This window comes from Accipiter gentilis, chromosome 7, assembly GCF_929443795.1.
Source record: "Accipiter gentilis chromosome 7, bAccGen1.1, whole genome shotgun sequence".
Taxonomy (NCBI): domain Eukaryota; kingdom Metazoa; phylum Chordata; class Aves; order Accipitriformes; family Accipitridae; genus Astur; species Astur gentilis.
The window spans coordinates 18035279-18062472 of record NC_064886.1 but is presented as its reverse complement, the minus strand read 5'-3'; the positions used below and the strand labels follow the sequence as shown (position 1 = coordinate 18062472).

The following is a 27194-nucleotide window of genomic DNA, read 5'->3' as shown; positions in this document are numbered from 1 at the left end:
CACCAATTGTGAACATTCACTCCAATGTCTCCTATGGGAAAAGCATCTCTTCTCTGAGATAAACTAAATGCATACATACTCTTTTGCCCCATTTGTAAAGAGAAGGGGATGGTTTCTACAATACACAACCTGCAGGCAATATCAGGCCACAGAAACATTATTTTAATGGCATAAAGAAATGATCCAACAGCATCTTCTATATATAGGACAAATACTATAACAGACAGAAACACCCCTTACTGCACACAAGTCCAATGCTTCTGAAGATCCTAAGCTGAAATCCAGTTATGTACTTATTATGAATCTCCTTGACTTGTGATTCATTGGATCTATGTATGAAGGGACCACACCAGTGCCACCCCAAATGTTTCTATACTACCTTGCAAACTATTGGCAGCTTACCCTTGGCATATTCATATCATCCATGAAAACAATGAGACGTTTTCCCATAGGAGGGCCATAAGTGTCTTTAGTTCGTTTCTCTACATTTGTCTCTAGGTTTCTCTGAATGTCCATTGATGTTGTCCGAGAAGAAAAGTTAATCACTAGCAGCAGCTGCAAAGGGGAGGAAATGGATAGGAATGGATTTTTACTTGTTCTTTTTTTTTAACTAGAGCATTCAAAAAATAATTTTTATATTAGACTGTCAGACATACAGGAAACACTTCTCTGGCCCATTTTTTCACTTGAATTACTGATGACAAAGAAAAGTAATCCCATTCTTAGCACCTCGATAATACATATTTACTTCATAAAATTGAATCTGTATATGGTAGAACAAACCAAAACATCTTTGATCCTGAAGGATTCTCAAACCATTCACACACATTGGGTCTGCAGGTTGCAGTCACATTACTAAAGTCAATATTGCTACCCACAGACTCAGGCTTCACTATGCAAATTTAACACAAGGACAAAGAATGACAATGCAGCTTTACAAAAAAGGCAAAATGACTCATACATACATTAAGGTCTTTGTTCAGATTGTTTAGGAAGTTTTGTGTAGTTGCTGTTTTAGATGTACCCGATTCACCTACAAGAACAACTGGGCGTTTTATTTTTACCATCTGTTCTAGCAACCAAGTAGTTCGTGTTGTATCCACTGTAGGCACTGAAAAAGATCATGAATATGATAGCAGGTTAAATTAAAATACAGTACAGCTGGGGGATTTATATTTATAAAATAGTGCTGGATCAGACTCTCAAGGTATTGACATGCAGTTGTACAAAGACATAATCTGAAATATCAACTCACTAACAATGTTGAAAGAAAAATTTAATTGCTCAACTGTCTCTTTTCAGATTTTATCATTGGCAACTTTTCTCCTGTAGATACATTAGAAAAGAAGTTATCTTCCATATAGGAGTGTCATGGACTGGTTAAGCTCCATTTAATCCCTATTTCAAGGATATAATCAGGATTTATTTGGATGATAAGCATTTTCCCAGAACTCTACAAAGATTAATTTTTTTCTATGTCAATAGCCTGCCATTAGGAGCAACTTTAGAGATCATATAATTATCTCTCGTGTCAATGAAGTTAACCTGTGCTTGCTGAAGTATTACTATAAAGTAACCTGGCTTAATTTGTCCTTAACTATGAAAAGCACCTGTCATCATTATACAGTGCTTGAAGTAACAACCAATAATGGCCTTAAGAATGTAATTTTTATCTACCAAGTACCTGAATCATGAAGCTGACATTTTTCCTCGAGTTTCTGGTAGAGCAGACTGTGAATCTTCTGCTATTCTGGCTTATAAAAGGCATTGTTAGCTCCTAGTAAGCCTTATTATCTGAAACAAGCTTTTCATCCTTTCCTCATTTCTTTATTACACAGTGCTGTAAATATCAACTCTAATCCTGCTAAACTACTATGACAAGAACATTAAAGAAATTGATTTGTGCCATCACAAGAAACTGAACCTGAGTGGATGATCTTCGGTACAGAAAAACACGAACTCATGTTAAGTGCCATTTACTCAGTGTTGGCAGATTATAAATTAAAGGCATATCATCACCGTATTTTATCTTACACTCACCTAGAATGTCAAGAAATTTCACTTGAGGCTTATGGATATATTCAGGAACAAGTTTCATCCAAGGTACCCACTTTTTTTTAAATCCATCAAAATGAAAGTCATACAAAGTTGGCAGCTGACCTGCAAACCATTAAGCAACTGGGGTTTTTCTAGGACACTGAAATATTTCATAAGAAAATAAACTGATTGAAGTAAAAAGGAAGGGTAAGATTCTGGACAAAGTTTGGCAACACTGTGTTCTGCTTAATTGTCATTTAACCCAGTAAGACATCAACCAAAATTCTCCTAGTGCAGCACTTGGATCACACTACTGCTTTTTAAGCACCTTCCACTGGCTTTCCTTTCACATTTTATTTTTACTTTCACTGTTTATCTCTTCAGCTTGGCATAGAAAAGTACTGTTCTGTGAGGACAGACCAGTAGCTGAGAGTCATCTAATATCAGTATCTCTACGTGGTTTTCAGTAACAGTCCTTCAGAGAGCATATTTTGCAGCCAGGATAGCTAGTTGGAAGGAATAACAATGTTCTGCCTTTGTGGAAACTAACACTTTTCTAACACAATCAATGGGATTCAGACTAAATTATGACAAGATCCTACCTGGCAGCTCCCCTGGCTTAGCCAGGATGTTGTCATCATGAACAGTAGACATGCAGGAAAGACGTTTAACATTTTCATCAAATTTAATTCTCCCAGCCTCAAGAAGAGCAGCACCTAAGGAGGAATACAAAGCTTCCAAGAAGAAACACTCCAGAACATCAGGATCATCAGGCTGTACCACAACTAGAGCTTCCAGCATCACAGTCAACTGCACCACCTGTGGTAAAACAAGACAAAACTGTAAATAGAATTGCCATTCAGATGCATGAAAACTAATATGTTTTCAGCTGTTCGAGTGTTTGCTGATCTTTTGTCCTTACAGGTGTACTACTGATATGCGTTTAATGACAGGAGAAGAGCATTGTTAGGAACAGACTGTGTCTTTTGTCTTTTGGTGCTCATCCCTAGCAAACTGATCTTTCAGCACCAACTCTACTCCTGTGCATTCTTTGGGAGGTTTTTACTCTCTCCATCGTTCCATTTCTCTTTTTAGATAAACTTTTTCAACCTTTATCTCTATTTCTTACCATATTTAAATCTGTTTGAGGAACAATGGTCTTCAGCCTTTCTCCATGTCTGCCATTCACAATTCCCTCTACAATCATATCAATAAGGCAGGGCACATATTTTTGAAAGAGACGATTCAATTCAATTCTCTCTTGCTGAGGAATGAAAAAGACAATAATTCAGCACACAGAAACCTGGAAAGCCAATTTTTGACAGCAGAGCTTCCCATCAATACCTGGCTGACCAAGTATGATTGTTCTTGAAGGAATCACTTCTACCAAAGACAGGGTACACTCACATGAAGAAATGTGACACTGTTGTATGGACTGGGTTTTCAGCAGGTGAGGATCTGCATTCATCAGGTGCTAGCAACTAAGTTGTCTTACTCCAACTCCCTGTGGACTTGAGTTTTTAATCTAAATGTAGGAAACAAGGACCTAAGCAATCTCACTGTTAAATCTTTGGAGATCAGGTAAAATGATTTCTTGGTTCTTCACTTCTCAGAAACAACGAGAAGTTAGAAAAGTGGGAACTCTCTTTAGTCCTCTACTGCAAGCCTAGTGATTAAATCTGTTGTCAGAAAATCAGACTGCCTTTACAAAGTGGGTTTTTTTTTACAGCTGTCTACAGTTCAGTATTTAATACACATACTCTCTGAACAAGCGCAGAAATTCCCACCTCATTTCCTCTTTCTTGGATCCACTTCTGCCAGTAGGGCTTATATTTCAGATTTTTAGGATCTACAAAGACCATTCCACAGCGGGATACCGTGGCAGGAGATGCATACTGTAAGTCACCAACCTATAAAACAATCACACAAGATAATCATACACTTAAACAAAGAACAGCCACGGTAACTGCTTTTCAGGCTTTGTAGACCCATCTGTATCTAAACTTTCCCATTTTTTAACAGTACAGTCATTACTTACCTCAAACAACAAAGCACAGTGTGACTGAAGTCTAATCCGCTCCCCATTTGCCAAGGTCAATAACTTGTTGTCATCCATGACAGAATTCATGTTTTCAACCCAGAGAGCATCCACATCTCCATCAAACAGTATGTACCTGTGGATGCAGGAGCCAAGGGACACTGACTAATCTCTGATTTTACTAACATATTTCAGAATTCAAATGTGCCATCCATGGCATCAATGTCAGTCCAGGTGTTTTGAAGCCTCCCATTCATTTTTTATAATTGCATAGTTTCCGTTCATCTCACTGAGGCTAGAAACTCACAGAAACTTTGTTTCTGTGACCCCTAGACACTTTCTATTTAATTAGCATTTGTTTTTTAAACAGTGCAGTATCAAATATTAAAAATTAAAAAAGGATGTAAAACTCGGTATCTAAAAATCATCACAATGATTTCTAGCTATCTACCTTCGCTCTTTCTTGTCAGTAGGCCTGTTGATGTCCCGAAAAATGTTTGACAGGACTCCATCTGTCCAGTCTCGTGTGGTAGGGTCAAGGATCCCATAAAGCTCAATCACACTCATAGCTTTAGGGTTCAGTGTGTAAAGCTTTGTCAATAATCCCAGCCTAAAGATACAGCAAGAAAAGCAATATTAAAATGACACAATACCATCTCATGTTAACCCAAGCAAATATTATGATCAGCTATTGATCCTGTCATGACTACACAAGGCTGAATAATGCAGTCTATGCCATTTTACAACCTGATTTCCATGCATCAAATTCTATACTCACTTATTTTGGGCCTGGCACAAAGCATTAATGACAACTGACTTGCCACCTCCAGTAGGTCCAACTACCATTGTAGCGTGACGAGTTAACATTGTCTCATACATCTGAACTACTTTATCCACCTGAAAAATAAATATTGATTCCATAGACTGCTGTCCGTAATTCTTCTATGGACAAGATCAGCAGCTGGTCTATATCAGCTAAGCTTTCCTGGAGCCACTCTAGGCTGCAGCAATGCATATCCAGCCTAATGTTTACAACAAAAACTCAAGAAATTAACATTTTTTATACCTGGACTGGTAAAACAATATAACCCCCTTCTTCCAGCACTTGTTCTACAGCATCATTAAAGTTAGGGTAGCGGACACGAGGGCAATCCAGGCCAGGAAACAGGTCAGAGATTAAGCCAAGGAAGAGAGGTACATCTTCAAACACAAATTTAGGAAGATTCATGTCTCGTAGAGCTCTCATCAGTACAACTTCCTAGACAAAACATAGCAGAATCAATCTTTACCAAATAACTAACCAATTATCTAATATGTAGTAATTATTTCAAACATCTCTAAAAACTATTGCCTGATTACTTCAGTGCAGCTTTGAGAGTTTTCTTGGCATCAGTTACTAGTGGAAACAAAGGTTACTTATAAGGATTAAGCAGACCAATAGCTAAGAATAATACACTGCCTTTTTCTACCATGTTAACCAAATGCCAAATGGCTGGAGTGGCCCACACCACAGCTTCCCTGATTTGATCATAAAATAACCAACTGTTTTATGAACATACCCAAGTTCTGTAGTCCCCTTGAGAGCATCAGTTAGATGCCAACTTCCTGCCAACGTACAATGTGCATCTGTACATAACTTCGCAGGAGAGTTTCATTCAGCTGTCTCCAAGTTTTTAAGAAAAAATTTGAATAAGAATTTCGCTAGGCAACTGGGTATCACAACCGTACATATAGCAATAAAAAATAGGTGTAAAAGAAAGCCATAAAAAGCAGTGCAGTATTGAAAAACTTTCATTGAGCTACACAATTAAGAACTGCATGACTGGAGCATTCACTGTTCAAAAAACAGCTTTCACTATTCATCCAAAGACATTCACCTGGCTATTTGAATCCTGGACTTAACAAGAAGTAAAATACCTCATTTTCTATAGATTTCCCTACTTTGACCGGAGCTCTGATGGTAATTTGCTGGCAGAGTGCATGATGAAACTCAGTAAGAACAAAATGAAATAATAAGACAAATAACACCAGTGCTCCTATTTCCAATGCAGACAAACTACAGCAGATGTGTAAACACATCCTCTTCCTAATGAAAAAGATTATCTGCTCAGAGTAACTAAGTAGCAAGTCTACCTCACTGAGGTCTGCTGATCCTCTTTTCAGTTCTCCAGCCATCACCAACACTGACTTAAGGGCCCGCAGTCCAAAATCATAATGATGTTGTTTAGAAAGCTGTTCCTTTGCCAGCTTGTATAGCACTGTCATCTTTTTGGCAAGGATCTGTTTGAGATTTAAGTTAGAGAATCACAAATGTGTAAGACGCAGCCGAACACTGGCCATGCATATATAGGTGTGTACATAAGTATGGGTAGCAATAAGATTTTCTTACCTTTGCCATAAGGAACCCTTCAGAAAAGAGCATGATTTCACAGATTTGCTGAAGATCTGGTACAATTACAACCACAGGCCTGAAAAAAGCTTTGACAGACTCAGGGAGCTCAGTCCGGCCAGCATAACCAGGATTCATCGTAATAAAAATGCCCATGCGGCTATCAAGGGTAATTTCCTGTCCTTCAAACTAAAGGCATAAGAAAACATTAGAACAATGTGTATTTGGAACTGAAATAAGTAGCACTATTTGCTCAAAGAGAAAACCAGCAATACTGGGGCACCTACTTAAGACAACATGTTAAAATATTCACCTTTAGATAGTCATCCAGATACAAACAGTGGGATGAATGTATCTTAGATATAAACATCAAGACATTTCACCCTTATCAAATTTTCTGTCTGAAGGTTTTGAATTCCAATCAACATCAGTAAATAAAGCCTCACAATCCACATCAACTTAAGTTACTCCTCTTCCTAATTACTACTATAGTATTATCCCATTTACTTACTATTGTCCTATTTAGCTTACTATTATCCCACTTCACAAAGGAAGAATCTAGCAAAGGATTAGGAAATCAGCAAGGATTTAACATCTCTGAAACAGAGAGTATATACTCTGGAGTTTGAAATGTTCAGCACAAATTAATTACAGAAGAAGCAGCCCTTTGATCTAATGATGGGGTCTAACCCTGAATCTTGGCCTCAAGAACAAGATCAGCCTTCACAATTACTCTTCTTTTTTAATGTTTACCTGAAATGTTTTCAACTGATTCATTAAAGCATTTCGAATAGTCTGAATCTGAGAAGAAATGACTGAAAGCACGGAAGCATCGATACGATTGAATTCATCAAAGCATCCCCATGCTCCACACTGGGCGAGACCAGAGAAAATTTTACCAACTGCCTAACAAGAACAAGAAAAACTTCTCAGCAATGAATATATAAAACATTCAGCGTCAACAAACTTTGGAGTACACTAAAACTCTTAATGACTCGGTAAAACCTCTGGATATTTATATATGCAGGAGCTAGCAATCAGTCATAAGGTCTTGCAATAATTACTTGCCAAGCGCAGATTGCCTATGATGAGCTTATACACATATCATCTAGTCATTGCTCCCCTGCTTGAAAGTACCTGAAATTCCTTCAGGAATTTATTCAAAATAGACATTTCTTACTGTATTTCATTATCAACCTGGTATCTCTAAGGGAGGTACTTATGCAGATGTTCAGAATATGTCCTTATCCTGGGCAGTGAAAAAGAGCAGTAACTGGAACTTTATCAGAGAACACAGATCTTTACTCTTACTTTGAAATCCATGCCTTCTCCACAGTTTGTCACTACACACAGCAAGCCCAGTGCTTTGGCCAGATCCTTGGTTGTTTCTGTTTTCCCTGTACCTGCTGGCCCTGCTGGTGCTCCTCCCAAAAACATTGATAAAGCCTTTGGAGACAGACCAAAAAGCAAAGCAAAGCTTGGATTACATTTATATTAGGTTAGTAGCAAAATCACAAGTGAACCCTTGGGTACAAAAAGCCTTAAATTTTTTCTGTGAATTCATTCTATATTTTCTTTTATGCAATCAGGTTAGAAGGACATCACAACTGGTTTCAAATATACTAGCCTCAGAATTGGCATCTAGAAGATAACAGAAAGTGGCAATAAAACAATTATGTGATTGCCTAGAAGTGTATTTTAAAAGGGTTTGTTAGTAAAAATCTCCTTGAACATATACCTGTGTAAGTGTAAGATAAATACGATCTGTAAGCGGGGTGATCACAAGACGTCCATTCAAACCCATATATTCATAACCATATGAAAATGTGCCTGTGCACTGCCGCACGTTCAGTTCATCTGGCTCTCGGTCCCAGTAAAAACGCAGCTGGCTTTCCCATTCAAACTCCTGAGCCTGCAGAATGCTACACAAGAGACACTTGCTCACATGAGGTAAAAGGATGGAAATAAAATTTATGCATTTGGTATTTTCTCAATAGGTTGGGGGGGAGTGTTTACCTGTCTCTTACGAATGTATCAACAATGTCTCTGGCATGAACATCAATAATGAGAACAGTGTTGTATTTTTTCCTGTCATTTTTGCTCAAAGGCATTGTAATGCGGGTAACGAGGTCATCAATTTGCTTATGCATTTTTTTAGCATAAAGTTTCATTGCCTGTTTTTCTCCCTTCTTCACTTTCCGAAAGACATCCTCTACCTCCCAAGTCCACCACACCTGATTAGCAGCCAGCACCATCATGCCTTGGTAGAGTAACATCCAATCAACTCTATGGGAAATACAGATAGTGAGGGAGTCTGAGTTACTGTTTATTCTAAGCAACTGAGCAGGACAGGAAAAAAAAAGAAAAAAATAATTTCCTTCTATTTCTGCAACAACTGCAACATGAGCCAAACTCTACAGACATGTACAGAATTCTATCAAGGTATGCTGTAGTATTTCAAAAGCCTAGGAAATACTCTGATAGAAAAGCTGCCTATTCCATGTGTAAAGATTGCCAAGTGGAATTCATAGTGAGAAAAACATACTGTGCACACAACAGTAAAAATAAAAACTCAAGACTTAGGAAATTACATACGATAGATAACACAATTTTTTCTGGTCAGTTAAAATACTACATATGCATGTATTCATATCCCTCCACATACAGAAATACAGGCTAAATTGTGTAAACATTAAAAAATTAAGTCTTTATTTTTCTATATTGCTACAGGCTCATACTAGCGTGTAAGGTATTTGTGTTATCCTTGACACTGATTGTTTCACCTGCTTCTATCTTCACAGTATCGAAAAATAGCTTCCTTAGTGAGGAGTCTGTTCGTTCGTCTCATTTCTGCTAGCACTGCTGTCATCCAGTTCTCCAGTCTGCCTTCTGCAGCTACAGCCTGCCGGAATTCCATCACCTCCCCCTCAGCTGAAATCATGGCTGTTGCAATTTTCACATCACTATCACCGTCCTGAAACCTCAAGGAGGCTATGTTATCGTACATCTGAAATGCACCAACAAAGAAACTCACTGGCATTTTAGAAACAAAGCTTCAGAGATTTAAGTGTATCTAGCCCCCATTTAATCTTGAAAGAAAACTTTCATGGACTCTAAAGAGAAATGAACCCGACTCTAAGTAATCAAATACAAATGTTGATATATAGCTTAGCAGTCCAGTTGCAGAGTTAACGAACAGATGATCTGGCCCAAATTACATTGATTTTTTCTTTTCTAGAAAATAAAGATCTACCAGGAGCTAACGGAAGATTCTTTAATGACTGATCATTTTGGTGTATCTTGAATGTTCCTCTACCAACATTCCTCTACCATAACTGCTACTGGCCAGTATGAGAGCCAGGAGAGACTATCAATCAGATTTGATTTGGTTATTCAGAGCTTCTTCAAGATGCTGCCAGGATGCTCTTTGTTAAGCGCACCCTTAACAACATGTACAGTATAGTCTGTTCAACTTTTTAAAGCACCTAAAAGCAAAAGCACTGTGGAAAGCCAGACGTTGTACCTTTATCATGTGTTCCTGGACACAAAGTGGGTTACTGCTGCCAAGGATACTAAGCAACTCCTCATCAGATATAAAGAAAAATCTTGGGAAAGCATTTCGTTTGGAATCCAAATAATCATTCAAGCTTTTCTGACACTTCTCCAGCACATCATTTATATGATGGAGGTCTGACAGACGATTTGGGGCTTCACAGGATTTTTTTATTGTTGGTTCTTTTACAGTTTCATCCATTATCTACACAGGGAGAAAATAAAGTTTAGAAAATACTGAACAGCAATGGATTATACCAAATTATATTTAACTAGTGACAAAGCACACAAGCAGCACAAGCAGTATAGGTTCTTACAGTAGTGAACTAGACAGAGTTTTAAATATGGTTTCCTATTGCTGCAGTGCTGTATGAAAACATGAAGACAGTATGGTTTCAAAGCTGAGACCATCGAGATACTACAATAAAAGCCAGTGTAAGCAAGACAAGCCTGTATCCCAAGTCATGCAAGCATAAGCATATGCCTGACCTTGCTCCTGTATACAGTGGTACATCAAGTGAAGGACAAACAGAATTTCAGAATCACAGTACTATCTCAATTTTGCAGATGGGAAAAAGAAAAGTAAGCCATATTCATACTGGGAGTATATGTTCTGTATGGGAACAGTGGCATTATATCAGCAAAGCCTTTTTAGCATGTATGTAGGTCCTCAACCTATAGAAACACATTTAAGGTTCTTATTATCATGGTAAAGGTAAAAAGATGTATCCAATGAAAGAAAATGGGGATTCTGCCTGCCCAGTACTGCCAGCCAAGGGTCACACCTCTGCCCAGCTTAGTTAAATCAGGAGAAGTCTTCTGTGTATGACAGATGTGAAGTAAAACACCAGAGTTCCTGGGTTCCCCAATCTCATATTCAATTCATTATAACATACCATTCTCAGTGTTACGAATGACAAAGACTACAGCTAACTATGAAACTGGAAGCAAAATGCACTAAATAATTATGCTGATCACAAGTCAAGTCAGTTACTTGCCTTTTTAAACATTCTGTCTACGCTGTCAAATATTTTGGCTTCCTCTGGAAGCTGTGATCTGATATCTCCACCAATAAAGATGCTCTCCAGGTACATCCATTTTCTCTGAACCACCATCCAGATCTAAGACACAAATGTTACCATTACAGAAAAAAAATACAATTGAAAACCCTGATTATAAATAATAAACATTAATTATTTAGTTCAGCACTTCCCTGCCTACCTCAATTACTTCACCAATCAATGACAGAGTTTTTTCCCAGTGGTGAACAGTTGAAAGGAAAGGACCCACAAATCGACTGCTCAGAACACTCTGAAGATTGACGTTGTTGTCATCAAGAATCTCTAAGATTTCATCTACAGATCCCAGAATAAAGCTTCGCTTCTCAGTGCCTTTGAAGTACATTTGTACAGTGAATTTCAGGTGTTCCCATGTTTCTGCTATTTCCTTCACACCCTGCATGTGAGCATAAAAAGGTTCATGTTTTAGTCTTCAAAAACTAGAGAACTATAATCTTAGCATAAAAATTAAATCAATTAATTGAGCAAAATTTTTGCACAGATTTTCTAACTCTGGTTTATAAAGAATGGTCTATTTCAAAATATCATGATGGAAACAGAACGGATCCTTCTTCAGATCCTTTTTCCTAGGCCAAACTTGCTTATTGTAATAACAGATATCTAATATAGTGCTGCCAAAGCCAAGAGAGCTAGGATTCTGTGCCATGTGGTAGCTTATTAACAGAACTATTGATCTTAGTTGCCATCAGTTACATCACGGCATCTCCTGAAGAGGGCCAAACCTGCTGTCATGCCAGTATAAAAATCACAAATAAAACAGAGTCTGTTGTCATCTATGTCTTCTTAGTTTTATTATGATTTTTTTTACATTACCTTCTCAATGCTAAGTTCCTTAACAGCAGTTCCAACTATTTCACTGATAACATCTGAGTGTCTGTGAAGTTCCATGGCAAACATATTCTCCAAAGTGAATGTTTCTGTTGTCATTTCAAAACTTGTTCCTGTTCTCTCCATGAGGTCTTGCCAATGCCTGTTTTAAATTGACACATCAACAATTCTACCAACCACCATGATACAGTAAAATGAAAACAACTGTAATTTAATATATAATAATGAAACCATGTTTCTCTGCTATTTAAACAAGAACTAGTATTTTGAATACATAAAGTATCCTAGTCATCATAGTCACCTTGCATACTCTTACACAAGTTCATTAAGTAGAAAGTGAAGTTTCAAGCTGCAGGACATGGCACGACCCCAGTAACTGAAATTGAAAGTTCTAACAAAACAAAAAAAAATCTTCCTACATATAGGAAGTGTATTTAAATAAATCAAAGCAAACCTTTCTCTTAAAGCTTCATTTTTCAAATCAAGCAACAAAGGAATGGAGTCTCGAAACGCCTTCATTTCTGTTTCCAAGTGAAAGGCTACTGGCATATTGCGTACTTGTTTGGGCAGCTTTCGAAGGGCTTTAAGATATCCTTCGATTCCTTCCTGAAGAAGCTGGACATTGAGGTTTATCCAGAGTGTCTGAGACCATTCCTTTTTAGCTGCCTGGGAACAAGGTCATCAGGAGGAAAAAAATCATATTTCCTGTTAGTTCTGACCAAAAGAAAAAATCTTTCCACTACAGTAGGACCTAGAGACCACAGTCAGGATGCAGATGTAATTGTACTAACATTTTACAAAGAGAGGAAGAGACAGGGTCATGTCCAAGACATATTCATAGTTGAACACAACCAGTTGTATAAGAAATAATCAAAAGGAAATATGGAGAACAGGAAAAGCATCCTTAAGAGCATACTTTACAGGGCATTTTAATTTTGGAAAAATAAAACTTATTAAAAAATAGTTAAGATCAATTAAAGCCTGAGATACCCATTGTCACCTGTACACATATTATATCCAAAAGTAATTCCACTGAAATGATCAGGAAACTTGTTCAGCAAAATGCCACCCAATAATTATTTGGGGGGTGGGAGGTCTGCTCCTATCTGATAAGAGTATGTGTTTGGTCCACTATGGAGGCATTGTTAGTCCTGTCCTAATACCATTAAAATAATTTCATGGTGACAGTCAATTACAGGTCACAGCTTATTTCATGCAAAGGCTTAGAACAGAGTTGATAGTAACTAGCAGACAATGCAGCCTCTTCTCTCCCCCACCTTTTCTGTATCTATGTACACGAATACGTGTGTGTCTGTGTATACACAGTGCAATACTTACTCTTTGTAATTCATAAATTTCATAGATCTGCTTTAGATTTTTCATATCATTCTGTGCTTTCATTAAGTCAGAGTACACTGTAACTGGCAAGTCAAAAAGTTTCTCAACACTGCCCAGTTCCTGACGAATTTTTTCAAGATTTTCCACTTCTTTTTCAAAAATGGCCATGAGTTCCAATCCTGGGAAAGGAGAGGAATTTTCTAAACAATCCCAGGGATCACGGGGGAATAAATAATACAGCATTTGCATATAGACTGTAGATGTTATAGTACTAAAAATGTCACATTCCTGGTTGATCAGTTTGTATGTTAATAACGAAAGCACAATTTTCTTGTTTTACATAAAATGTGAAGAATTGTCCAAAGACTAATATTTTTAAGACATCACTTTACACACGTTAATCCATTTACCTTTATCAAGATTTTCCCCAACAGCACCAGGCCCCTCGGTCATGAATTTATGGAAGAAATCTTCTATCTCTTTGCTGTAGTCCCCAATTTGTTGCTGTGTAATCTAAAGAGAACAGTGTTTAAATTGTTTTCCTTTCAATTTCTAATTTTTTTCAATATTAATTACAAATATTACCTTTGTGAATGTTCTTTTTATGCTTCCAAGGTTGCAATCAACTTCTGATGCTTCAAAGAAGAGAGTCTCCCACTTTTCCCTAATCTTGTCAGCCATCTCTTGCTCTTCTTTAGCTACCTAAATCAAAACAAGTAACATCTCTCACAAGAAATAATTAGTCACAAGAAAGAGGGGGATATGGGCTTACATTATAAATTTGCAAAACACAAAACCAGCATTGAAGTGATCTGAATCAGATTTAAACACATGCAACATGTCCATTTTAAAGTGGAGATACTGTTTTGAGAAGGGGATTTGGACTAGGCTAGACAATCTCCAGATATCCCTTCTAACCTCAACAATACTGTGATTCTGTAAAATGTCTTAAAAGGAAAACATTTATTCATTCACATGTGAGGCATTTGTGCCCCTAGCTCAAATCTGAAATGTTTTATGAGACATGCACTTACTGGAATATTGTACATTGCAAGAGTTCGGTATCTCTCCCAGATGTCCAAGTATTTCAGTTCCACCTTGAAGGACATGCCTTTGATCTCTGCAATTGTGCCAAGGACAATTTTGAGATCTTCCAGGGAATCAGGAGGTCTCTTAAGACTCTGTGATAATCTCTGTAAAAAGGAAAAATAATTTCCAGAAGCAACACTGACAAAGCAATTAGGCAGAATTATAATGATGGGTCAAACACAAAACACAAGTAAATAACATGCAGATTCATTTTCAGTTTATGTGAAAAGATAACACAAACTGAAAATACCTACCTGAATCTCCTCCTGAAGACTGAAGAGTTCCGCTCTTGCAGACTCATTAAGCAACTTTCCAAGTGAAATCACCCAGCCTTTAGCATTCTCCTGCACCGTGTAGGCTAAAGGAGCCAGCTGAAGCCTGATAAATTGCTCATCTTTAATCAAGGGCTGTTGAGTCACTTCTTGAGCTACCTTCATATAGAACTGCAACTCTTCATCAAAGGTGACACAAGCAGGCTTTTCTGCAGCTAACCTCTCCATGACTGTGTCTTTGTCTAATTTCCACAGCAGGTGGTACCTCTTCCATTGGTTCGAATACTTACCGAGAGAAGCCATGAGTTTGTGGACATTCTGAGTGATGAGAACAGCCTGTTCAATTATCAGAGGGTTCTGGGAGACATCACTGTAAAAGCTGAAAGTGATAACTTCGTCTTCATCAACATGCTGAGGAGGGCATTCAAGACATGTACCATGCATCCATCGTACAAAATGCTAGAGGTTTCAAGACAGGGTTGAAAAACAGTTACTTTGTAGAGAGTCATTTTAGTCAAATCATTCATAGAATCATAGAATCATGTAGGTTGGAAAAGACCTTTAAGGTCATTGAGTCCAACCATAAACCTAACACTGCCAAGACCACCACTAAACCATGTCCGTAAGTGCCTCATCTACACGTCTTTTAAATAACTCCAGGAATGGCGATTCAACCACTTCCCTGGGCAGACTGTTCCAATGCTTGACAACCCTTTCTGTGAAGAAACTCACCATTATTTAGGAGACTATGTAGGAAGCGGTGTGAATGATTTCTCAAATCAATTGTTTTTCTGCCAGCAAGAAAAGAGATTACATTTTCCCATAAATTTGAGAGAAGAGTTAATTTCATCCTAACAAAACCCTTCCGTGCATTACTCGGTCTGCTTTTAAAATCTCCGCTGAGCAACAATGTAGCATGACACAGATAAATAGGTATTAGATCAAACAGGCTGGATGCAGCAGTGGAGCAGAACAGCAAATCTGAGCATAGGAAGCACACTTAATCTAAATTTATTCATTTCAGGCAACATCTGGAATCATTTCTCCATCAGCACAGGGCAGGCACACTGCCACAATATTTGGCTTCTTTTCTGGAAAGCAGTTCAATGAGAACATACTTGTGCAGGGAAATATTGCTACATCTTTGTCAGCAAGCTAGATATTTTGTCTGCTGTAAACCTGCTGTCCTAGATGTGTCCTAGATGTCCTCCCAACATTTTCTGAATGTTTTTTCTGCAGCTTTTGAGGAGAGCTGTAATATAGAGAAGGCCACTCACATTCCTTATTCCACCAGTTTATTCATACAGCAGAAAGCAACATCTACAGTGCAATCTGAAGAGTATATCCTTCTGATGTATGCTGATTTATAGAACCAAATCATGTCCTTACACTGACAAAACTGCCGAAAACTAACAAATAATTTTGCCTGAGTAAATTTCGCATGAAGCTTTATGGTGATTCTTTTTCCTTTGTCATCAGTTTGTAAAATTAGGACAATCTGTAAAATTAGAACAATGTACTGGATATTTTGATTTCAAGATAAAGCAATATGAATCTACCCTTTGACATTTATGTTTGCCCAAGTGTAAAGCAAGATTAATTCATTATAATCACAAGCAAACTCTGGCAACAAGTAAATCTTTATAAAAGAATCACCTTAGTGACCTCAACACAGTCTCGGATACATTGTACAGTCATCTTGTCAATCTCACTTGCATTAGGTTGCAAGATTATCTCAGGAACAGATAAAATAGCTTCTGTTTGGAACAGTGGCACATTTGCAAGAACAGCTGCATTAAAAGCCTGCAAATTCCTGGGAAAGGAAAAAAAAAACATGTTAAAGGTAGTAATAATCAGGTGCTGCCCCCCATGGAAATGCCCAACAGAGACTTCAATTATCAGGTATGCGCTTAGATCTGTCTGAAGTCAGTTACCACTGATTTCAGTTTGAAACACTGATGTGTATCAAAGCAAAATTGTCCCACTAATACTGATTTAATGCAAAAGCTTGACTAGCCAAAAGAAGCTATTGGAAGGAATGAATGGGGATACCCTGGTGCAAAAGGACCCTGAGACTATGGTCAACTCCACTGCAAGAGTCCAGTCAGGAAAGCACAACGAAGTCAGCTAGGCGTGGCCCAGACTACAAAGACATGGATGATGAGAAGAAGAGATGGCTGGGAAGCTTTTATAACCCTGCAATGCTCTATTGTAATAATATCTAGCTTATACTATAAGCCCTTATAATATCTTGCTACAGGAAACTCCTTGGCCCCAGCTACTGCAGAACATGTAAAGTAAAAACCAGCAAACCTTTGTTCTTGTACTGGTGTCTCCTGCATTATAGGGATGCATCTGGCACCCAGACACCAAGTTCTCAAAATTGTATTTTTTAGTAAAACCAAACCTTGATTTAAAAAATAAACCAGGGATATGCAACTACACACACTGCAGAAAATGTATCTTATTTCTCTCTTCTGCCAACAACATGCCAATATCCATTTTCTCAGAATTTGGTTTTTTCCTGTACCTTGCTATCAGTTCTCCATTCTTCACATGAAAAAAACAGTACAAATACAAATTTGTCTCAAACTGCACATCACTGAGGTTTTCAAACAGAATATCAGTATACATATTGATGAACAGATCAAGAAAAACCTGAAGATGAAAGACTGAAAATCCATTAAAGCAAACAGTTGACTTACTTCACAATTAATCGTGTCAACACCTGATAAATTCTATTTTCCCAGTATGCATAATAGGAAGTTAATTTTGGAGATTTGCCAGTGTTTGTATTGGCAACTCGTCCTTCCACTTTTATTAGCAATTGTGGAATTGCAGAATACTTTCTAACCATGTGTGCCACATCTTTTGCTCTTTCACACTTAACATACTCAAAGAATTCTTTTGCTTCTGTAAAAGATACAAAAAATAGCGTTATTAACTGCAAAAGACATAACAGACTTGAATAATTAGCTGGGCTTTATTTGTGAACACGAAATTGATCTTTTATACTGATAAAAAATATCTTTACTTATTAATGCTTAATTTATTAATATTTCAGCCCTATGATTTTATATGGATTCAATTATTTAATAGCAACCATTAGATGTAAAAGTAACCTTTTTAAGACTTACAAAGCATTGCAAGAAACTTGATCCATCACCCAGTCACTCAAGTGACAGGGTGGAGACAATCACCTCACTGCAATTACCATCTGAGGCAGCCAGTTCAGTTCAGACAGCCCAGAAGGAGCTGACGCTCCATGCAGATTGCATTTCTAAGACTACACTACTGCATACAAGAAGGATAAGGAAATCAAAGGAAAGCTAGGGGAAAAGTGATCAAAAGCAAGGTAGACACAAGTAAAATGATCTACCTGTACACTCATCTTTATCTTTCTCTTATTGACAACATCAGCTTTAGGGTACTGAAGCTCTGCTTGTGCTTCCTTTGTTATACCATGAAATACTACTGTAACTAGTTTTGGTAACGATTAAAAGGGTTGATCCTAACAACTAAAAATGCAAATTAGCAGACAGAACAAAATAAAACACCAGACCTTGGAAATGAAAATATAAAGACTTACCAGGAAGCTCATCACCATTTTTTGAAAGTGGAAACTTAAAGAGATTTGTTGATTCTATGAACAGAAGTTTGTTGCTTATGTCTTCAGAATGATTATGAATCTGGTGGACAAGTGATTCAAACTTTCTGATGGCTCGCATACATTGGACAATAAAGTCACCAATACCTTGAAATAAATCACAACCATTTGTGGGTTTTTTCTTTTAACAAATATTTCACCAATGCATCAAAATTGCCACAACCAGATGTGTTTTGTCTCTGAGAATGAACTGATGCTCTGCAGAAAGATAGATGATTTCTCACCTAATCCTTCATCTAGCTCCCTTACAGCTGTTATCTAAGGGTCTCCATCCATTTCCACTCAGTGTTTTAAATATAATAAAAACATAAGAAATACCCTACTGGATCTGAGTTTGTCTAACTTACTATTCTGACCCTGACCGTGGCAATAGGATGTACCACCTAGGGATACATTGCTGTCATATGACATAAAAAATAGATTGCAGAATTGAAGAGATTTTTTTAACTGAAAATCGGTATCTAAGGCCATTTTAAAATAGCATCTCCATTACCTAAGGAGTTCCAATTGAGTCTTCTGTGCCCTGATTTGAACATTCTCCACAGTTCTTGAATATGGTCATCAAGAAGTTTGGTTTCTGCTTCATTCAGTGTTCCCATTAATTTGTGATAGTGATCCAGCATGTTTTTCAATCTATTTGTATATCTAAGGAGTGTAAGAAACACAACAACAAAACATAAAAATCATGATTTTCTGGAAATACAGCTCGGAACTCAGATCAAAGAGCAGATCACTTCCATCATTCCGTTCAGACTTCCATATAAAGCAAAATTTGCTTTAATTTCATATGGCTCCAATAGTAGCTAGACAAACCTCTCCTGCCTCAACTCAGGAAAAGTTTTTAAGACAGCCTCAGTTTGAAGCACATAGGTGAACTCAACAGGTGAACTTTAAAATCCAGTTAGGGCTCTTATCAGCATACCTGTGTGCTGAAGGGCTGTGGTAATTTAGGCAAAAGTGACTTATCCAAGGCTGTACAAGAAGAAAGCAGCAGTGAGTTTAAATGTGAGGTGAAATCTAAATGGCACTAAATTCATTGCAAAGCAAATTACTTTCCTGATTTTTCCTCAGATTTTGATGAGATGTTAATTTGTATAACATAGTCCTACAAGGTAAAGGATGCAGACAGTGCCAGAGAAAAGCTTATTAGTGCAACTTGGCCATTAGTAATTTTACCCTTAAAAAAAAATAAAAATCACTAAGACCTCTCATATTTCCAAAATTTGATGACTCAGAGCCCATTCTGGTTTGGAGTGAAATCACTTGAAACACTGCCATAAGTCTGTATGCGAGCAGATACTCTGTTACAGCCTTACCTAAGATATTTTTCTTCCTGTAATGCCACATATCTTGCTATTTCTGGGACTGGAAACCCTAGTTGTTCCATGTACTTAGTTTCAATGATAATCTCTTGGAGTATGGGAGAAAAATTCACTATGAAATGAACATTTTTCTTTGTGGTGACAGGCTCCTCTGTTACAGAGCTCTACAACACAAGAAAGAGCAGCAGAAAGGAGGGGAACACCAAACCGTTACAATGCAAGGAAAAGGTTAGCTCCTGGAGACATTTGATAAGGCCATAGGTAAAAGTCAGAATGGCTGACATTCAAAGCTTGCCGAAATGCCTTTAAAATTTGATAGCAACCTCAGCATTCTAGTTTCAGAAATTATACACAACTACTTCTTCAGTGAAAGCTGATTACAAGTAACAAACCAAATCACCTCTGTTTACATACTGCTGCACAGTTACAACAGAAATCCCAGTGGAAGTTCATAATCAGACAAAAGTTTAGCTAGTACAGGATTCAGCATGATCTCTGCTGGGAACCTACCTCTACCTAACTTCTGTCCCAAGTTTTGTTGTAATGTCCCAAAGGTGTGGCACAAAAACCCAAAAATTAACAAGAATTACAGCACAGAACACAGAGAAACAACATTCATCCATGTGCCAGGTCATTCAGTAACTATGTCTTATAAAGGACCACAAACAATTCTGAGCTCAGAACTTTTGAAATTTTACTTTCAAAAACTGTGTTTAAAATATTATCCTTAGAAAAATCTCACTGACCATTAGATAGGTTTCAGTTCTTCCCCACAGAGAAGTCTGGTATACTATCTTCCTATATCTCACCTGCTCAAAAGTCTCTGGATTAACATGGGTTGCAGCCCCACCAGTGATGACAGTCAGCAAAGTATTTTTCAGCAACAGTGGGAGTATCTGTTCTGTCCCATCTCTCCACTGATTATATTTTTGATCTTCGTATTCTTTCATCCTCTTGGCCACTTTAAGATATATTTGTTTCACCTAGAAAGGAAAATTCTGTATAACTCATTTTAAAGACCATACGAAATGTTCAACTAAAATGTTTTAATATGGTTTCTAATATTTATTAGATGAGAGGACAAGTAATGCCTTGTATTTAATGCAGGCAATGGAGAATTCAGGCTTTTGAATTCCATCATTGATTCTGTCACTGTCTCTCTGGGAAACAGTGGGAAAGTCCCACTCAGCTTTTCCCGTTGAACATGTCTTGCTGTGTGCAAAGTCATTGTTGGAACTTCACCTTGCATAAGAGCACTTTCACATCTTTAGAAGAAGGGTATGAAGAAAGTATTTCTTCCTTCATTAAATATCAAAAGAACCAACATACTTCCTTTCCACGTTCACCAGCAAGCAACTCCTCTACTTCTTGAAATCGAATAATAGTGTGTTTGATCCGATAGAAAAGAGATCGGGACCAGTATATTGCTCCAGCCACTGGAGGATGATTCTTGTACAAAGGTGGATCCTTGAGGTTCTGAACAAAGATTTGCTTAACATTTTTGACCTAGGGAAAAAAAAAATTACAAAGAATCATTTCTCCACTTGCTTGTCCATGGTCAGTATCTAAGCTGGTACACAGCACAAGCTCTGAAGCTAATTCCAGCAGCAGGATAAAAACAATTCTTCTTTTTTTTATCATGCATCTCTTGTTTGTATTAATTGCAATACAGAGAATGTCTTCCTTTCTATATCTTGTGGAACTGCTATTGTGGCAGTATTTTCTGTAAGATTACCTTTTATCGTTAAACTCAACATTCTTTGAAATATCAGGAAAAATGCTCTGACATGAAAAGCTTTCCAACAGACAGGCTTCAACACGTCAGAAATTATTTCTGCCTTCATGGTTGATCTCTGACACCTTTTGGTCATACCATAAACTTGTCCTTCACAAGAAAGCTGTAGGGTGTGAAAGATGTACTTTCTCAGTAAGGACTTCTAAGGACCACTGTTGAACTGCTGTTCACAAGGTAAAGGAATAACCACAAGCCTTGTTGCATTCACAGTACATGCAAACATCTTTCAGTTCCCATGCAGTGCCACACATATACAGATATGCACATCCATTTCAGCAAATTAACCATAGTATTTCTCCAATGGGCTCCAAAAAAGTGAGGGCAATTATGTTTTTTTGTAAAACTTTTCAGTCTTTCAGACAGTAAATGACACTACACAGGTATTTAGAAATATACACAGATTTATGATTTTCACTATGTAAAGAGCTTCATGTACTATGTAAGAAATCCTTAAATTAAATACCTCTTTACAGTATTGGTCCAAAATATCATTGAACTTCATCATCATCTGCTTATTAATGGTTTCACGAGAGCGGATGTGTTTGAAGTTTAACAGCATGTCAAATGCAGCTTCTGCTGATCGAAGGGTCTTAAAAGATTCATCAATAAAGTTTTTGGTCTCTTCTTCAATAACCTAAACAAAGGAATAATGCCAAGAAATCCTATCACTTAGAGATTCATCTTGCAAAACCAAAAGAGGAAGGCAAAATAAAAATACTTTTTCATAATAGTGGTCAAGAATATTTTTACTATTTTTTGTCTTATAAATTACTAACAAACTGATGGCTTTCCAGTGAGCTGCAGGAAATTAATATTAGTTAATGTGTCTGCTGGGCAGCTCTATAAATCACAAAAAACACTGTAACAATTTGTACTTTGTGGGTATTCTTAGCTGAGGGGTGAAGCACTGAATGAATCCACAAAAGGAAGTTTTACTTCTTTGTAGGACACGAGTGAGACATGTCAGCACACGAGTACAGGGAGGTCATGTGTAGCCTCTGTTCATGCTGTAGCGATTCTGCCAATGAACAAAAAGTGTGCTTCACCAGTTTCAAGATAAAATGAAACTATAAACAAAAACAATTTGGAAACAGAATACTGACTTAAAAAATTTATAAAATTCCTTACATTTTCATTTACATATTTATTCATATATTCTTTTCTTTTGCAAACTTATTTTCTTTAAATGAAAATGTTAATATTCTAGAAGGAATTTTTATATAGTAAGTAATAGGGCGGGGTGGGGGGGAATCACAGTATATGGTACTTACTGAAACTTCTTCTCTAAATTCTTCCATAATTAATTTCCAGTCATATGCACTTTTGATGCTAAAAGGGTCAAAAGTCAGTTCTTCCATAGGACTAATTAGTCCATTTACTCCTCTCAGTAGATCATCAACACGCTTTGGATTCCCTGTGACAGCTTTCAGTTCAGGACCAAATATATTGTAAAACTCTTCAATAACCTGTGTAATTCAGAAAAACATACCAGAAAGCTTTATTTTTAATGTTTTTTTCCCTGCCATTTAACACATCTTTGTGATATTATTTCCTTTAAAAAATAAAAACAGGTCAGAGAATGATTGATTTGTGCTGTGATTTACATTTTGTGTATTTCTATACAAGACACTAAGTAGCTTTATGGAAAAAAAAAAAAAAAAACACTCTACAGGCCCAACACTTCAGTTGTTAAAACAGATAATACTCAGTTATTACTCTTTTTTATTCCACTTTTCACATAAGCAGTTTTTACATACACAGTCTATAGTGTCTAACAATTGATGGACCACTAATACCTTGACTTAAATTAGCCTAAACATAGCATCTCTCCTTTCATATGTTATCCTGCAATTGATATACTGATTTATATATAGTGAAATTTTATATTACAGTATACTTTAATAGTTATTTTATCTAAAATTATATCATTAAGCTAGCAACCCATGAAAACTGCAAATCTGTGAAACAGTTGTTACAAGTCTGTATGTTGGTAACAGCAGTGTACACAGCAATATCTTTCCTCAACCAGTACCTTGAGAAGAGTTATTTCGTCTCAAGCGTTAAGTGTGGCTTTGTTGGAATCAAATGCACTGCTCAGGTCTTAAACACAAAACCACTCACAAAACTAAAGGCTGTTAACATTTCAACAACCACAATACAAAACAATCTCCTCTACAGAATAGAACACTGATCACACAATCCCTTTATTTATTGTCTATATTACTACCTGCAAAATATCATACAGATCTTGACAGACTGAAGTCATATAATCTGTTTTTTCAAATAAACGTTTTCGGTCAAATTCCCAGTGTTGCTCTCTTCCTGATGCTTCAATTTGGGCACGAACAGCAAAGTAACATTTCTTCCATTCTTCAAGAGTGCTTTTGGCTTCTGCTATTTTCTTTTTTGCAGCAGCTCTGTCTTCTCTATTAATCAAATCAAAACAGTTAATATACTATAGATAGACTATAGATAGAAAATTATATCTCAACTGGATTAATATTCTCCTGTTTAGCAGTTTCTAATTATATAAGATCTAAGCAAAACTTGTAACTGTGAGGTCTTAATTTTTAATGTGACTGATTTTGAAAGGAGATATTAATTCAGGACTGATTTTGATGATATTTATGCCACTTTTTTACCACTACATATAATTCTGTTGGGCTTATTGATTCATGCCTTTTACAGACAAAAGAGGACAAGCACCTATTTCTTCAGGGCTTATTCAGTAATTTATGAAAATTACAAAATAAATTGACTTTTAATTGACCTAATACAACTTCAGATAGTGAAAAATGCTGAAACCAATTTGATGAAAGTGTTATCTACTGCACTTCACGTAAAACAAGCAAAGCTTTTAATAAATACAGCCTAGTTAAACAGGAATCCAGCACTTACTTAAACAGTGTGTGTAAATCCACAACTTTGTACACTCTTGTTGAAATTTCCCAGGCAATTCGTTCCATAAGGGGTACCATCCGTTCATCCTTGTTGTAATGCCGTGAGATAAGCCATACCATTCTCAAGGCATTCATCAATGAAGGAATTGTATCCAAGACAACATTAAACCCGGTGCCGTATGTTAAATTCTATTAAATGTATTATAAATATTGTGAATAGGATGTCACAAAAATACACAAATTCATATTCAATAAACCAATATTTATTCTATAGATACCTGAAGTTAAGAAAGTCTGTGACATTATTAAAAAAATAACCCAGTCAAGGAAACACCCTGGTGTCTAAGTAACATGCATGGTTAAGGATGTGCAAATCTACAACTATTGCTCCAAATGCTTTTTAGGTTCTGTCTCCTTAATATTCTCTTTTCTGTAAAAGATGTCCCAAGACTGGTTTTGGCTCAACAATTTATTTGGATGTTTGGATGCTCTTCAATAAAACTTAAAAATTGAGACATTAGCTGTAATCAGTGACAGAAGCTACCTCAAAAATGGAGCAGAGAAATCTTGGGTTTCCCCAGTCCAGCTACGCTATCAAATTCTCCCAAGGCTATGATTTACAAACCAAGCTGTTCACAGCTCTGGGCTTCTGCTTTCAAATATTAGAACAACTGTAACTCAAACAAAATAGGCAAGACTTTTTTTTTTATTAAATATAAAAAAGCTAGAGTACATCTTTACTGCTGATAAAAAGTAAAAATTAAACAAGACATTATTATATCAACAGAGAAACCAAACTTAGGTAACCACAGTTAAAACTTCACAAAGTTTTCTTAAAGATACATACCTTTAAATGGCGTTCGAGAGTTGAAAGAAACTTGACATTATCTAGAGCTTCCACATGATGTTTTCTGAGGTCACTTAAGACTATCTGTAAATCTCCACTATGCTCAGATTCAGCTTCCTGTAATATTTCCAAGACTTTTTGCACATCTGGAAGCTTTATCTGTTCAATAAGAGCACTTAAAGTACTATTTCTTTCACGCCAGAGGTCAACTTCTGCAAGTGGACCATTACCCTACAAGTAATGTGGAATAAAATTACCATTATGCAAAAGTGAAAACCTATAACCAAGACTATATTTGTTTCTTCTTTTCAATATGCTGTATGGTGAGAAAAACCTGATACAATTCAACCGTGCAAAAAACCCAGACAGATGATCATCCTTGAAATCAAAAGTTTTACACATGCTGAAGGGAACTGCTCATGGGGAGTATATCCCTGAATTGGAGCTGGAGAGTCTGTGCTTGCAAACACTTATGCACAAGTAACTTTGTAGACATGAAATCCCTCAGTATGTTTAATGGTATTAGTCATATGTGCAAGTGTTTACAGAATCAGAACCTTACAATTGGATTTTTTTGTTTGACATGACTTCTTTCAAGCAAAAATATAGTTATCCCTTTAAAAAAGAAAACCACTGAAGCTTTTAAGATTTCATGGCTCTTTAGAAGAGTGCAGATAACAAAAATGCCTTAGTTTTCCACAGTTATCCTGTGCGGGTAGGATCTGCAGTGAGTTACTTTATATTCTATTTATATTCTATTTCCCAGAGTCACACAGTTCCTCACTACTTTTGTTCTACTTTACATCAATTAGTAAATGGCTTTCCAACAATCAGACATGAAGATGTAGTAAAAATGAGCTCAAACCATTCAAAGAGATTCTTGTGGGGAAATGAAGTAATGTCTCTGGGAATAAAAGTGCGGTGTTATAGGCAACATTACCTGTGGAACCTTTTTCAGTTGTTCCTCTAGAGCTGTGGATATTAATTTCTGCCAGGTCATTGCACAACTTTCCAGAGCTTCAACCACTTCTGGAACTGTGGCAAGAACAGTCACTTCTCCATCTAGATTTATAGTTGGCATCTCCAGTTTAGTATCTCCTATTGGCAGAAAAGGCACATAGAATTAACTGTCTTGTTCCATCAGCATTGGTAAAGTAACATCACTGAAATGGCTTATGCCTTCCATCTTGTTAGCTACTTGAGGATAGGTAACATACCACCAGCTCTGCCTACTTGAGAATATGGCAAAATACATCTAGTTGCTTGACAGTTAACACAGTGTAAAGAAAGATATATTCCTAGAAATAAATTAAAAGCTCTCAGCTTTCAAGCCTTAACCCAATCTCTATTAGGAATTAGGATTAAAGCTTTGCTGAAGAAGATTATCAATCTGCTTATTGTAGGTCACTACACTCTTCTTAATGGCATGCCAGTAGCCCCTGTCAGAGAAGCGATGCTAAACAACACGTGAAAGTCTCGTTCGGTCTACCACTTTCCACACCCTGCTCTGGTCTGAGTCCCCTGAACATTGGTAAGCAATGAGGCATGTTTACCCTCTCTCCTATTATTACACCAGACTGCTTGAAAGACTATCACTGATTTCATCCCTTTCCCCACACTGCCTGCTATGCTACAGGGCAGTAAAAGTACTACTATTATCAGCAAAGAGAAACTTGAATCAGGTCTGGAGCTTCCCCAGAAACTGTATGTATTTGCTGTTCTGTATAAAGCCATTCCTAGGTGAACCTCTACCTACTGTCGTGTACTCTAACCAACACAGTGCTGACATAGGCAGAAAACTCGCCTTCAGTTTGTTGTATAGTCTGCTGAGTAACACTTAAGAATTTTTGCCTCTTCATTTGACTCTTATTCCTCATCTGAATATTACAATATTCCACAGGCTGTTCTTTCTTTTCTGTAAGTTCAGTCTCAGGTAAATTCCTTTTTTCAGAATCTGTGTTTTCACTATCTGGATGAAGGGAAGTTTCCTCAGTCTGCTGCTGACTATGGGAGAGAGCTGGTGAAAACACCTGTAATTCAA

General features: G+C 37.0%; 1 protein-coding gene across 1 annotated transcript in view; it reads right to left on the bottom strand.

Moving 5' to 3' along the window:
- Positions 1–27194, bottom strand: part of DNAH10 (dynein axonemal heavy chain 10) — a 57920-nt gene that overhangs the window by 26209 nt on the left and 4517 nt on the right. Inside the window, exons 6-46 of the mRNA XM_049806170.1 lie at positions 26958–27183; positions 26094–26251; positions 25154–25384; positions 24305–24495; positions 23634–23832; positions 22678–22872; positions 21870–22040; positions 20941–21117; positions 20421–20594; positions 19606–19775; positions 18783–18934; positions 18212–18376; positions 17328–17535; positions 16279–16435; positions 14605–15081; positions 14296–14454; positions 13847–13963; positions 13672–13774; positions 13262–13440; positions 12378–12589; positions 11909–12065; positions 11238–11471; positions 11015–11137; positions 9988–10221; positions 9248–9471; positions 8481–8750; positions 8203–8386; positions 7776–7910; positions 7218–7370; positions 6465–6653; positions 6209–6355; positions 5142–5333; positions 4854–4972; positions 4527–4685; positions 4076–4211; positions 3825–3947; positions 3167–3301; positions 2640–2856; positions 2041–2160; positions 966–1111; positions 403–555 (exon numbers count right to left, since the gene is read on the bottom strand). Of these exons, the coding sequence (XP_049662127.1) occupies positions 403–555; positions 966–1111; positions 2041–2160; positions 2640–2856; positions 3167–3301; positions 3825–3947; positions 4076–4211; positions 4527–4685; positions 4854–4972; positions 5142–5333; positions 6209–6355; positions 6465–6653; positions 7218–7370; positions 7776–7910; positions 8203–8386; positions 8481–8750; positions 9248–9471; positions 9988–10221; positions 11015–11137; positions 11238–11471; positions 11909–12065; positions 12378–12589; positions 13262–13440; positions 13672–13774; positions 13847–13963; positions 14296–14454; positions 14605–15081; positions 16279–16435; positions 17328–17535; positions 18212–18376; positions 18783–18934; positions 19606–19775; positions 20421–20594; positions 20941–21117; positions 21870–22040; positions 22678–22872; positions 23634–23832; positions 24305–24495; positions 25154–25384; positions 26094–26251; positions 26958–27183 (7371 nt within the window). The remainder of the gene's footprint in view (positions 1–402; positions 556–965; positions 1112–2040; positions 2161–2639; positions 2857–3166; positions 3302–3824; positions 3948–4075; positions 4212–4526; positions 4686–4853; positions 4973–5141; positions 5334–6208; positions 6356–6464; positions 6654–7217; positions 7371–7775; positions 7911–8202; positions 8387–8480; positions 8751–9247; positions 9472–9987; positions 10222–11014; positions 11138–11237; positions 11472–11908; positions 12066–12377; positions 12590–13261; positions 13441–13671; positions 13775–13846; positions 13964–14295; positions 14455–14604; positions 15082–16278; positions 16436–17327; positions 17536–18211; positions 18377–18782; positions 18935–19605; positions 19776–20420; positions 20595–20940; positions 21118–21869; positions 22041–22677; positions 22873–23633; positions 23833–24304; positions 24496–25153; positions 25385–26093; positions 26252–26957; positions 27184–27194) is intronic.